The sequence below is a fragment of the Opisthocomus hoazin genome, chromosome 4 (genome assembly GCF_030867145.1).
Source record: "Opisthocomus hoazin isolate bOpiHoa1 chromosome 4, bOpiHoa1.hap1, whole genome shotgun sequence".
NCBI classification, from domain to species: Eukaryota; Metazoa; Chordata; class Aves; order Opisthocomiformes; family Opisthocomidae; genus Opisthocomus; species Opisthocomus hoazin.
The window spans coordinates 4,094,035-4,108,079 of NC_134417.1; the positions used below are offsets into that span (position 1 = coordinate 4,094,035).

The 14,045-nt window shown below is 54.9% G+C and overlaps 1 protein-coding gene across 7 annotated transcripts in view; it reads left to right on the top strand.

Moving 5' to 3' along the window:
• The window catches only part of NGEF (neuronal guanine nucleotide exchange factor), a 53,254-nt gene extending 39,593 nt beyond the window's left edge, over positions 1-13,661 (top strand). For all 7 annotated transcript variants that reach the window (XM_075417659.1, XM_075417660.1, XM_075417662.1 and 4 more), the window contains 8 exons: positions 1,621-1,750; positions 2,521-2,595; positions 4,538-4,627; positions 6,307-6,470; positions 7,533-7,688; positions 9,882-9,961; positions 10,395-10,499; positions 11,120-13,661. In XM_075417659.1, coding sequence (XP_075273774.1) covers positions 1,621-1,750; positions 2,521-2,595; positions 4,538-4,627; positions 6,307-6,470; positions 7,533-7,688; positions 9,882-9,961; positions 10,395-10,499; positions 11,120-11,292 — 973 coding nt within the window. In that variant the 3' untranslated portion in view covers positions 11,293-13,661. The remainder of the gene's footprint in view (positions 1-1,620; positions 1,751-2,520; positions 2,596-4,537; positions 4,628-6,306; positions 6,471-7,532; positions 7,689-9,881; positions 9,962-10,394; positions 10,500-11,119) is intronic.
• The last annotated feature ends 384 nt before the right edge of the window (positions 13,662-14,045 follow it).

Here is a 14,045-nt window from a genome sequence, read left to right on the forward strand (position 1 = left end):
TCTCAACAAGGCATTTGGCCTTCCCAAAATTGGGAATTCGTTGGTTTTTTTTTTTCAGAACAGCAGAATTTTCTGAAAAGGAAAAATAAAAGCTATTTTCTTCACATTCTGGTGTTAGACATGCAGACATTACCTAGACCTGAGGATATAATCCAAGATATTTTTGCAGTATTTTTCAAGTTTAGCAAGTCTTTTGGTCCAGTAGGAAATCTTTTATGCCAGCTTAAAACAAAGAGTGCCCTACAAGTTTGTCTCTGAGCAGGAGAATTAATTTTCCTTTAGTTACAACATCATGGATTCTTTCAGGACAGCCCACTGCACATGCTGTGGGCTGTATTTCCTTGCTATAGCAGCAGTTGTGTAACGAGCCCTAATCCTTTTCTTTCTCTGCTCTCCAGCTTTTGAGGCAAAAAAAAAACCACTTTAAGGGGCCTCTGTTGAGCTTGGCCAACTGTTCTCTCCTGAAGGAGGGTACCGCAGGGTTTCCTTCAGTCAGAGGTGAGCAATATAGCTGCAGAATATAAACAGTTTGCCTAGAGCCATTAAACTAAACACTCAGAAGCAAGGCAGCAATAGGCTGGATTACTTCAGCTTGAAAAGGGCCTGTTGGAGATAGTGGTATACCTAGATACAAATTTAAAGGGCAGCATTTTTTTCATCTGTGGGAGAACATAAAGCAAATTGGAAAGAATAAAATCCCTTCCGCAAGCTCCTAGCGAGCACGGAAATTTTGCAGCCCTCGGCTGAACTCGAAGCTTGAGGCATGTCACAGTTCCCCCCCATTTAGCTGTTCCTCAGGTGCACGCAGGTCCGTTCTGCTGCAGCTCACACCGGTGAGTGACACCGTCACACAAGTACCTGCTGCAGCGGGGAGAAACACAACGGCTTCTCATGGATGTTGCGAGTCACACGCAGCAAAGACAGGTTTTGTGCAGTTAGCAATCGCTTCACATCCGTGCTGTTTCTGCTAGCCAGGACTCCAGCAGCGTAAGTCTTCCTCGGGGACCTGCAGCTGCCAGAAAGCATTGTCTTTGACCATGGCAGCTGGGGCTTGTGAGGCTGCTCTGTGCAGCTGAGTCCATGACCCAGCAGTGCCCTCATCTGCTGCAAACAGCACCAGGGCAGGCCTGGGCACAGCCCATGTCCTTCTCAGGCCAGATAATGATCTCCATCCTCCAGCGAAGCAGCCAGGAGTAGCCAAGCTTGAGCTGTTTTGTGGCTTGTCTTGTTCTTACGGCTGCGTGAATTTCACCTTGTCACAGAGTTCCAACTGTGTAAAAATATATAATTATGCCTCTGACTCATCTACTTGGACACACACCCCATTCACACACACCTACGCACACAGCGTATGCCGCTGAGCTAGATGTGCTAACACATGTGAACACTACCATGGCTTGTACATAAAAAGTCTATTTTTTCCATCCCCCAGCACTATAAATATCTCTAGATTTAAACTGAAATACACCTAGAAGCATTCAGTCCCCTCCTCCCCTCTTTTCTCTTACGGCAGAGATGCTGTCTCTAGGACCAAGCTGCTTTTGGGTCACCAGCTACATAACAGAGTTGCAGGCTGGGTAGCGCTCGGAGCCCTCACCTTGTCTCTCTCTCTCCTCTCAGCCAAGACAAGCCAGCTTTCCGGGAGGTGATCTCACAGCTGGAGCTGGATCCCAAGTGCAAAGGCCTGTCCTTTTCTTCCTTCCTGATTCTGCCATTTCAAAGGATCACTCGGCTCAAGCTGCTGGTGCAGGTAGAGTTTTGCTTTTCTCTCTCTCCCAAAGGCCTTCTGGATCGCTCCTGGATTTTTCCATTCCAGCAGTAGTGAATGAGACTTAGATACAGCCATGATCAACCCTAGAGCTGGATGAAGCCTTTCCATAGAATCAGGCATTCTCAACAGCTATAGAAAAAAGATTTTAGTCACACAGAAACCATTCCCAAGTTGGTGCTGAATTTGCCAGATAGCTTTTACTGAGCAGAAGAGTTGAAAAGGAACTTTGTTGAGCTGCTAGAAGGGGTCGCAACAGTCCATCAGCCCAGCTGCCTGGTGGTTAGGATGCTGACACACAGATGCACAGTGCAGAATGTGGAAATGCCCCGTGTATGATACCCTACATCATGGTGGCTTGGACCAGACTGTCAGCCATCTTCCTGCTGTGCTTTGCCAGCTTGTCTAAACACTGCTGGAGGACACGCTTCTAGGGATGAGGAAAGAGCTCAGTCCCAAATGGTCTTGTCCCACTGGGATTACCAGTAACGCTGTCTGCTAGTGTCAGCTCTAGCTATTTTTATTTATTAATTTATTTTTATAAAATAGGAGCCTGCCTGTGTTTCTTTTAGATGTAAGGTCAGATGGAAGCAGGTTTTAATGAGAAAGAGGAACTACGAGGTGAGAGTCACTGCATTCTGTCACCTATCCTGTAATTAGGCTGATGGCCAGAAATAACTCAGAAGCTAGCAAAGACCTTCCTGTGCTGTCAGATTGGGATCAGAGTTAACACAGCCTTTCCTCCCCTGCAGAATATTTTGAAGAAAGTGGAAGAGAAGTCTGACAGGGAAACCACTGCCCTGGATGCGCATAAAGAACTGGAAACAGTAAGTTTGAATGAGCTAACTGAAGGCCATTAACATTAAACCATCGTGCTCATTCCCTGCCCCCCCCACCCCCCAAAAAAAAGACCTGCAAACTACATTCGCTTCTGGAGCGGTCCCTTTGGATCCTGTCACTGTGTTTCAAGAGTAATTTTTTTTCCTTAAGTCTTCCTTGCTCTCGAAGATGGACTAATCTAGCAGCACTTAGATGTCAGTGATGAAGAATCCCTTGCTAAGAACAGATGTGTATGTTTCTGCTGTAAGAAAGGGCAGACAGAATGTTTTCCCTTGAGGTCTTCAAGAATACAAATTGTTTTTGCAGATACCTGAAGGTGATGGGTCCCAGCAAGAGATATAATTAGCTGCCACAGGCAGCAGAGTACAACTGTGTCAGGTTTCCTCCAATACAGCACACTTCTTCCTCTGACCTAGAATAACAGTTTCTTAATTAAGTACTCAGGGCTGGTTTTATCCCTCTTCCCTGAAGCTGGTAGGGAGGTGTGGTGTTCAGTTGTGCTAGTTTCTGCTGTGTACAAAACACCAGGAAGGCATTGGGATGGTTTCCCTCTGGGCTGTTCCCAACATGGTCAGACAGGGCGATCCCACCTCCAGGGTACATAGCTGAATGGTCTGGACGCAGCTGGCAGCTATGTGGGCTGGGACAGAGTGTTTGAACCCTTCTCCCTCAGAAGCTTGGAACATCTCTTGAATCCTGCAGTTCAATAAAAGTATTGGAAGTTGAAAACTGTGCTAGAGATAGAGTTGCAGTTTCTGACTGAAATACTGGAACAAAATGGGTTCTTGGATTTGCCCTGAGCTAGCCTAGGAAGTGTACACTTTGGAGATCGCTAGGGATAAAGAGAGAGACCTTAGCAATGAAGAATGTTCTGCATTAGTATTTGCAGAATCCCTCATGATGTGTCTGGTAGCCAGTTGTTTTTCCATAGGTCAAAAGCCTGAGGAAGGCTGTTTCTGTAGTATGCAGATGACTACAACTGCTGATGGAAAAAATGCTCTTTTTATATTCAGCTGTCAGGGACTCTATCAATTTCATAACTCCCTTTGCACGGTTACTTACCTGTAAGTGTTTAAGTTTAGATGCCTGATGTCCAGCTGGGTACAGGCACCACAACATAGATCATCTGATGCTTATTTTCCCTGTAGGAATCCTATTTGAGAGGTAAGAGCTGAGCACTGTGTCAGTTACTGGTATTCTGGTGGATTTTGAGGAGCAGAAACAGAGCACACTTGTTCTCCAGCGTAATTTTTCTGTCTAGCCAGTTCTCAAGAGAGTTGCTCCTTATGAAACAGGCAGTGGCATCTAGGTTAAGGTCCCTGTAATAGGGTAGTGCCTGCGCATTGATTGTGGTTTTTAAGTTAAAAGTTGCTACTCAGAATGCAGCTGGGCTCTGTATGATGAACATCTGTTTCCCTGGGACATTTTGTAGCCTCGGCATCTGGTGCTGCTTGGCAGAACCACAGCATTTGCATCTTTCAAGTGAAGGTCTTTGGCTTCATTCTCTTCCTGAAGATGCTACTGCACATGTGCCTCGTTTGAAGTGTTGGGGACAAGGAAGATGAGATGTGTGGTGTGTCAGGAACTGCAAATTGAGCTGCTCCCTTTGCTGTGCAACCAGGAGTATTGCTTAATACTGTCTGGTTCAGTAACTGAATGCAGCCATCTAAAATGTCCTCTGATACTCGGCTTCTAGCTATAACATCATCTGGGTGTTTGGGGGGTTTTCAGTTTGTTTTCTGGGGTGGGTTTGTTTGTTTGTTCCTGTCCCCCACCCGCAAATACAGTGCTGATAGAAGAGCTTGGCTTGGTCAATTCCTGTTACAGCAGGACACTTACCCTGTCACGGTCAGGCATTTCTGTGCTGCCCGTCATCACTTACCCGCTTCAGGCTGGTGGAAGCAAATCTTTATACTCTCTTTTTCCCAGGTGGTGAAAGCATGTAATGAAGGTGTCAGGAAGATGAGCCGAACAGAGCAGATGATCAGCATCCAGAAAAAGCTGGAATTCAAGATCAAGGTATAAGTACAGGCTGGTAACCGTCTACAGACAGTGAGCCAACAGCATCCAGGTGTTGTGTGCACATACACGGCAGTAGTAACCTACTTGCACGCCTTTTAGTGAGTGTCCAGTGGTGACCTAGTCCACACTGTCCCCCTCCAAACCTTCGAAGGAGATGCTGCTGCAGGCACTGCATCCGTGCGCGTGGTCTCCGTGCCTGCGTGCTGCAGAGGCCGGGGCAGCCCTGAGGCCAGCACGTTGTGTGTGTACACAGATGTGACACGCTGGCAGCAGACTGCCTGTGTGCAGCGGGCAGCTCCCGCTCCAGCACTCAGTTCTGGCTCTTCCCCCTCACCTCTCTTCAAAATGCAGGTCAGCTTTCAGCTATTACTTTACATTACAAGATATGTTAAAGGGAGATGAAAGCTACAAAACAAAACACTTTAAAGTCGAAAAATACCAAAATGAAGACTGTTCCACTGTTTTCATTCATCCCTGCGTTTATGCATTACATATGAGTCTCTAATTACCTGCTAATGATCTGTTTTGGCTCCAGTCATGGGATGAATGAATCAATATTTAGTGATGTGTGACCAGATCTCATTATATACGCCGTGAAACTCCAGTACAGAGTTGTCAATTCTTTGCTTGAGTGCTGTGGAGACGCTTCTCAGATCTTTCTGCTTCGCAAACTTTGAGGAGCGTATTTAGCTTCCCAGCAACCTTTTTATGTACCTGAACAACCAAAGCAAAAAAATGTGAAACCATTTGTTTGGAAAGCCACACTGGGCACTCAAGAATTTGATTTTCCAGAGCACTTTAACAGTGTGTCAAGCCTAGACCATAGTCCTCAGGACAGCACTAGATTGGGGTAGCTACAAGGCTGCCTTCATCTCTTGTAGAACTGAGGCCGTAATGGCAGGCAGGAGCTGCTTCATCCCTGGAGCAGGTCTGCCTTGGGCGCTGGCGCAGGCAGGGCTCCTCTGGTAATAAGAATGCAAGAGTGTGGAAGGAAGGACTGTGCCACCACGCATGTGACAAACACAAGGAGGGAGTGAAGGTGGAAAGAGTAGCAGTTACACAGATATTTTCCAGTCTTTCAGTCATTTGACTAGAAGCATAGCATTCTTCTAATACAAGATGTGCTTTGTTCTGGACTTCTTGTTTTTAACTCCACATATGGTAAAGCTTTAGCAGAAGTGCTGTTGTGGCTGCTTGGACAGTGTCTCCTCCTGTCTGGGATAGACCCAACCAATGAGAACCTGTTGAACGTGTTTCTTGCAGCCAAATGGCCAAATAAACATTTTTGAAAGTCCTTCTCCCTGGCCAGGAAGGCTCAGCCCAGGTGATGAGACACGGGATCCCCAGAGGCAGATCAGGATGTGCAGGGCCTAGCCTGGTGTTCAGATCTGGCACTTGGCACTGCAACATGGCTGTCCTTCAGTGTTTGCTCATCCTCGGGCCCCTGTCGCGTCCCCGTCTGAGCTCTGTTACGCTCTGTGCCGGGCTGCGGTGTGGCTGGCAGAGCACGCTGCCCTCTCTGCCCGGCTCTGCTCCATCCTCTGCAGTGCAAGCTGGGGCAATGGGAGCTCACCGCCCTGCCTTCTGCATCTCTTGTTGCTTGCAGCATCCTGACCACATAAGCCCATGGGTTTTTGCTGCTCTCCTGATCTTTGCCATCTTTTCCTCCCTTCTAGTCTGTGCCCATCATCTCTCACTCCCGCTGGCTGCTGAAGCAGGGTGAACTGCAGCAAATGAATGGTCCAAAGACATCACGAACACTTCGCACCAAGAAACTCTTCAGAGAAATCTACTTGTTCCTTTTCAATGATCTGCTGGTAATTTGCCGGCAGATTCCTGGGTGAGTGCAAAGTTGGAGTAGTACGCCGGGCACTTCATTAGTCCTGTTCGCCCCTGGCTTCATCCAAGCCGCGATGCTGGGCCCCCGTCCTGTCCCCCAGGCACCGGGAGGGCATCCTGGCCCGACCCGTACGCCTCCCTCCAGCAGTCACCTTGCCTCTGAGCACAACTGACTCTTCATGACATCTTCAGCTCTCTCCAGCTGACAATTTACGGCGAACAGGACTTAAACAGATTCCAGGTCAGGTCTCCCATCAGGGTAAGCGAGCATGTAATCCACCAGTTTCTGCAGAGCGGCAAGGAGTTACATCAACTGGCAGGATGACCCAGGAGGCCTGTCTTCCTGTCAAGAGGTGATTTTTGACTCGTCGCTGCCTGAAGAACAGCTCAGATTTTGTCAGTTAAACTTCTAAGAAAGCAGGCTAGAAACTGTGAGCTGCAAGGAGGGGTATAATTTTTGGCCGGAGGCTAGCGGTTACGTTTGACGTGGAGTAAGCTGCCTTGGGAGAAGGAGGAGGAGAGCGTTGTGCTTAGGACTAGGTCTTGTGTGACGAGACACTAGTGAAATGCAGCAGCACAGACGGGTCCCGGGGAACAGCGTGTTCTTTGTAGCACTAACGAGACCCACCGGTAGGGAGCATCTCGCCAGTCCAACGTTTCTAATAAACGTGTCGCCGCAGTGTCTGTACGCCTGGAAATATTTTGCTTCTGTGGCAGCTTGTAACCAGAAAACACAGAGGCATTTTACAAATAGGAATGAATTAAGTCTCACAGTCCGCTTTGATGGAGCACCCTCTGTGTTTTGTACACGGGGAGCTCAGGCAGAGCCAGCAACTTGTTCTAGGCCATGTGGCGTGCCTAAGGCAGGGCAAGGGCAGGGTTTCTTGCTTTGAGGTGGGTTTTCGTAGATACCCACTCATCCCTTACCACAGCAGGACATCTTTTTTCCTCCTGCCATGCTGTGGTTCCTGGTCTGTGTCCTCTGTACAGTTCTGGGCGGCTGAAGCCAAAGTCTGCTGGGATAACTGCAGTTTTTCCTAATCTCCTCTCTGACCTTTCACAGGGACAAGTACCAAGTGTTTGACTCTGCTCCCCGGGGACTTCTTCGGGTAGAAGAGTTAGAAGATCAGGGGCAGAGTTTGGCCAACGTCTTCATCTTGAGGCTGCTGGAAAACGCAGATGACCGGGAGGCCAGCTACATGCTGAAGGCATCGTCCCAGTGAGTACACCAGTCACCCCACCAGCACTCAGCGCTGCTCTCCCCCTACACCGGTGCAAGGGCAGCACCCTGCCTGCATGGGGACCAGCTCCCCGGGCTCACCGGCGTCAGGCAGGCAGAGAACGCGCTGCTGCAGCTGGCCTGGCCCCGCAGACCTCTCTGCCCAGCGTCCCTCTCCCATGGCCACCTTTGTCCTCTCCTACTGAAAGGCACCAGCGAAGTAGGCAGGTTTCTCTCCTGTACGGTGTATCTGTAACACCCAGGGTGGAGGACAGACAGGCCCTTTGGTCAGAAATCAGCCCCAGCACAGGAGCTCAACCGATTTGCAGCCCACAGCATATTCAGAAAGTAAAAGCAGGTAGGACATAACGCTGTGCACGCTCCAGCAGCTCAGCTGGCTCACTCGCAAAGGTCAAGGCCGTGCCTGACCAGCCGTGTGAAGCAAAGTGGCTCCTGCTTGTAGGGAAAGGTAGGAGAAGAGGCCGCTTCCTCGGCGCCTTCCACAGCCGAAGCTGAGCTTGCACAGCCCTTCTGCTGCTCGGGGCCTCCTTGTCTCCCTGGATGCAGGTTTTTTAGCTCGCTGATTTTTCACTTCAGGCTCCAACAAGCTCAGACTGGACAAACGATTCAGCTGCGTGCTAACACAGACCTGACTGTTTTGGAGCTCAGGGCATGGATTTCTCATTGACCCGAGCCTTACCAGGCCCATGTTTTCTAGGCACAACGCCTGTGCTATTGTAGGTGTACGTCTACCACCAGCTAAACAGCTACTAGAGATGATGCACACCCCTGTCAGTAGGCCAGCATTTGACATCCATGTCTCTTAATGAACACCAGCCACAGACGGGACCAGAGGCTGCACCCCGACGAGCCCAGTGCAGTGCCCCCAGCACAGTGAGCAGCCACACCTTCTCCCCAGACCCGTGACTGCAGCTTTGCTGTACCAAAAATAGAGATGTCAGTCACGTTATGCAGGGCAAACGCACATTTGACGTCTGTGAGACCGAGCTGAGCGGAGAACAATAAACCAGGCCAGGGCTTGCCTCAGCTCAGGGGAGGCAATGACAGTTCTGTGCTTCTGCATCCTGTCCCATCTTCTAGATGGCCACAGCAAGCGTGTCATCCAGCGCACGGCTTGCCAGCAGTTCTGGTGCGCCGAAAGACGGTGCAGCAGGCTGAGAGGAGCTGGGGGGCAGGATCCAGAGAGCCCTGCAGGGAGCTGTGTGCAAGGCCAGTCTGTAGACAGGGCCGCAAGCACGGCTCTGTGTGCCAGCCTCTTACTCTGCCCGTCTTCATGGCGTGAGGGGCTGCACTCGACCTGCAGATGCAGATGTTTTCACTGGTCCTTGGCATTCCACTTCAGCCCTGAAGCACATGGTTTTCCCTGCAGGTCAGCCTCCCGACACTCGTCCTTCACATCTCCCTTTTAGGCCTCTCTCCTCCCAGGAAACGCTCTGGTGGCTTTAGATGTGTGTCAAGTTCAGGCTTTAAAACCGTTGTCTGAGAAGGTAGAAAGTTGTGGCTCCCTCGGGGCTGGCGGCCCAGCTGCTGCTCCAGGCAGGAGCTGGAACCCCTGAAGATGAGCTGCCCCGTGTCCACGCGGGGCTGAGGGAAGCCTCGAGCGAGCGCCGGGCCTGGGGCTTCTCCAGCGCTTGTGAGATCGTCACCCTCCTGCTGCAGGGCCAGGTTTTGCACAACAGCGTGCTGGATCTGGCGACGTGCTCACGTGGGTCTCATCCGCTGCCGAGCGAGCGGTACCCTTGGTGTGCCGCAGCGTTCGTCTGCAAGCGAATTAATCAGCTCTGCCCTTTAAACATTCCTGCACAGCAGCCACAGGAATAAATGGTTCCTCTGACTGTTTTTCTCCGGGAAGAACTGTTCCTATTGACCCAGCTGAGCCAGGAGCTGCCTTCCCTGGTTAGAGCTGAGAGGATGCCAGGCCCCCCACTCTGCTGCTGGCTCCCTGAAGCCGTGCTGCTCCCCAAAGGAGACCCTGTGCTTGTGGGCGCAGTCAGCGACATCCCAACCGGTGTGTGCGAGAGGGGAGCTCAGCATCACCAGCGAGTCCAGGACCCCGGGGGGCGGGCAGGAAAGGGCTGCGAGAGGAGGAGCGAGGAGGGCTGGCTGGGCAGGAGAGCTGGGGTGCCTAGGGCTGTCTCGCGCTCACGGCCTCGATTTGTCTCCCGTGTCCAGGAGCGAAATGAAGCGCTGGATGATTTCGCTGGCCCCAAACCGGAGAACCAAGTTCGTTTCATTTACATCCAGACTTGTTGGTAAGTGACACAGCGTGGGAGCAAGGAGCGCTTCACCCTTACCCCATGGCACCTTCTTCTGCCCTGTCTCAGTCTGGCCCCAGGCCTGGGGTCTCTGCCAAAGCCGAACCCTCTCCCTGGGCTCCCCTTGTGTTTCCACCATCGACACCCACTTGTCTCCGGGCCTGGTCCAGACCTTGCTCCCCTCCAACCTGGGCTGGGCTGCACCAGCACTCTTCCTCCCACCCAAGCATGGGTAGCAGTGCAGTGGTGATCCCCACAGAGATGCTCCCGCAGTCCCCGTGGCTGGGGCACCCCGTGGCCTCCGCAGTGTTTCCCACCAGATCGGAGAGACCATTTGCAGCGCTCGCGGTGGTGCACTCACCTGAGCCGTGCTGTCCTGCAGTGGGCTCTGTCCCAGACCATCGCTCACTCTCACCCTGTTCCCTGGCAGACTGCCCGCAGATCCAGTGCGTCCACCCGTACGTGGCCCAGCAGCCGGATGAGCTCTCCTTGGAACTGGCTGATGTCCTCAACATCCTGGACAAGACAGACGATGGTATGGGGGATGGGGTGGGCCTGGGGTCCCTGTGTAAGGGTGGGCAATGCTCTAGGTAGGTACCCATCAAACAGACAGGAGGGGGTCCTCCAGCAGGGAAGAAACCCCAGCACTGGCATCGCAGCTGCCTCCTCCCAAAGCTCAGCAAATCCAGGCTGCCCCGAGCTGCGGCGGTGCTGGCACAGACACCTTGGCACTGGCTGTGGGCCATGGCGGGGCTGGCAGAGCCACCCTAGACGTAACCTGGAGCTGTTCTGACCTTGGTGATGCTTCACAGCCACCTGGTCCTGCTCTCTGGGGCACGCTTGTAGCTGGTGAACTCGGTTGCGTCGGGTCTCTGCTGTGAACCACTCCTGTGGCGGCGGGGCAGCAGAGAGCACTCGGTGGCGGTGGTGCCTGCTTTCTGCTGGCATCCATCGAGCCAGCTGTCCAAACAGAGTGCTGCTCGGGGGAGTGGGCCTCCTTGGCCAGGTCTACAAACTGGGGCCGCTCCAGCTCGGGCCTCTGAGCAGCTTCCAGAAAGCACTGCCGGCTCCGTAGGCTTGTTCCAGCACAACCGTCCCAGCGCAGGAGCAAGGGCCAGTCCTTCCCCGTTGATGCCTGTCTCTGTCTCTGCTCAGGCTGGATATTTGGGGAGCGCCTGCACGACCAGGAGAGGGGCTGGTTCCCCAGTTCTATGGGGGAGGAGATCCTGAACCCCAAAATCCGAGCCCAGAACTTGAAGGAGTGTTTCCGGGTGCACAAGTCGGATGACAGTCAGCGGAGGAAACTGGGCAGCAGAAACCGCCAATGACCGCTGGCGTCTGGAGCGCCTCTGGAGAGGGGCAGAGGACAGAGCCTGCCAGCTGGGAGGACATGGCCGTGGTGCCGGACCGGGCACACGCACCCCTGAACAAACTGACTGCATTCCCCGGGCTCCCCGCCACGTGTCCCGCAGCACTGATCCTGCCCTGGAGATCAGTGCTTCAAACTGGCTAAAATAACCCCTTTCCAGGCGTTCTGTAAAGCCCCGGAGCGCGTGAGCCCTCGGACGCAGCCCGAAGGCCACCGGGTGCCGGCCAGCTGACCCCCGCTCCCCTGCACGCGTGGGGCTGGGGCTGGCTCAGGCCACTCGGGAAAGGCACGCGACCACAAACTAACGAAGCAATTAACGTCACCCCATTTGAGCACTTGGAGCTCGTCGCTACCTTTTGAGTTTGGGGCCCTCCTAAAACTGCTTCAGTTTCTACCGCTGTACAACGCAGAGGAGCTGTCTGGCCGCCTCTCACACAGCCTGGAGCCCCAGAAATCCACCTCCCCAGTCCCGCTGCGAAGCCGCTGGGCCAGTTCCCACGGGCAGACCCTCGATCTGCTTCCAGTCAAAGGCTCCGAAACGCTCTGTTCCCAGCCCCGCTCCACCAGCAGCCCAACCTCGCTAGCCCCAGCCCACTTCTCTGCCCGCCTGATGGCCTCGGAGCACATCTGGGCTCTGCCCCACGGCCCACCCCTCTTCCAGAGCCTGCATCCCTCCGCAGAGCCCCTACAGAAGCTCGGTACCACGGCCTTTCCCAGTTGATCCGGCGCTCGCGGTCTCCGCTCCTGGCTGCTGCCGAGGCACAGAGCAGGGTGGCCACGCCAGCACCTCCCCGCGCACCCCGGGAGCTGCCGTGCAGCAGGCGAGCGACGTCACCCCAGGACCCGCGGTCCCGCGATCGCTGCCTGCATGCTTGTGACCCCCACCACCCAGCTGCGTGCACAGGCTCACCTCCGTGTAGATACGCACGTGCCCCGTCACCAGCCGGAACGCATCGTCGCTCCTGCCCGCTGCGGCACTGAGCACCGCATGACGCCCAGGGCACAGCGCTGAGACCGGCCGGGGGACGGACCCGCGGCAGCTGCCTGCTGCTCGACCGCCTCGCTCCAACAGCCCCACGCGTGGCCGCAGCCGAGGGCTTCTTCTCCACGGGTTGTTCCCGAGCTGCGGCCAGCGTCCTTCGGGGACATCGGTTATTGAGCATCTTTCTGTACCACTGCGGAGGGGAGTCGCCCAGGCGCTGCGGCCTGCGCTGCTGTACGCTCCGGCGGTGCCGCGGTTGCACTCGAAAGGGGGATGGAGAGCAGCTGCCTGCTGACAGAACCACAGGCGCGGAGCGGAGGAGCACGGCCACGCTTGGGGGCAGCCTGGGGAGGAAGCTGGATGCTGGAGAGCTGCTGGAGGGGGGCTCTGGAGCGGGGCTTCGGGCCGTGCGGGGCGCAGGTTACGCGTGGGGTGTGCGGACAGCCCCCAGGACCGCACAGCAGTGAGGGCAGAGCGAAGGCTCAGTGCCACCACGTTAGTGCGTGACAACAGCCAGCGGGGCTCTGCTTGCCCCAGCCACCTGCAGTGACCCAGGGAGAGGGCGCTTGGGCTGTTCGCGCCAGCCAGAGGGTCCCGGCCCCCCACCAGCGCCCAGGCCTGAGCTGGGGCCAGGAAGGGGCCGCAGCCTCCAGTCTGGAGCGTTGGGCTCATTGAACAGGGACACCCTGAATCAGCCCCCCCAGCAGCACCCCACGGTCAGCCAAACCTGCAGAGTGGGGTCCGGACCTTGCAGCAGCCACAAAGTCTCTGCTGCAAAACGCAGAGGAGCTCCAGCTCTAGGGAGTCCTTAAAATTACCTGAGAAATCGCCACAGCCCAGAGCCTCCGTCCTCGCAGCCAGCCCAGCCCAGGTGCTGCAGCCCCCCACGCCCACCCGGGCTGGTCCTCGCAGCACAGAAACGCTCCCTTGCCCCTCAGAAACGGCTCTGTCGCCAGCGGAGGGGCTGACACCGGTTCCTCGCCGCATCGCTCCAGGGGAGAGGGGCTCAAGGCTGCCGTGCGCTACCCCGTGACCCACCGCCAAGCCCTGGGACTTGCCCTGGCCCCTCTTGCTCTGCTGCGGCTTTTTAGGACTCCAGACCCTCGGCACAGGATGTGCCGTTTTCGGGCACCAAGTGGCATCCAGTGTTATTTCCTCAGACCCAGCCCCGCACGCCTCCGTTTCCGTGGTCCCAAGTGTTGTACAGGGCCAGGCCTGGGGTCCCCGAGCACGGGCTGGAGCCCCCCCGGCCCCTGCCGGGCTGCCTCAGCGAACTGAGGGGAACTTCTCGTTGTCTCGTTTTTCCGTGTGATGAAATATAGCTGAGCGAGCCAGCGCCAAAGCAACACGCGTGCGTCTCCTTCCTCCCCCCGTACCGACCGCTCGCCTCCGCCCCTGTCCCCTCCAGTGCTGCTGATGGGGAGCGACTGGCCCAAACACAGGGGGGGAAGCGGGGCTGAACACGAACATGGGGTGAGGTGAGACCAGGGAAGCGTTGGGGTGGGTTACACCAGCTGAGGAACCCTTCCCAAGGAGAGCTGTGCAAGGTGATGCCCGACACCGCTGCCACCACCCAGGCTAGACCAAGAGAGCCACTCACTGCCGCGGGTCCCTCCGGTGCCAGGGCTGCGTGCACCCAGGAGATCCGCACGCCGAGAGCGCTCTGGGCTGCAGCTTCACTGCAGCGTTTCTCCCCAGGGGACCCCGGGCAGACGGGGAGCGGGAGCAGT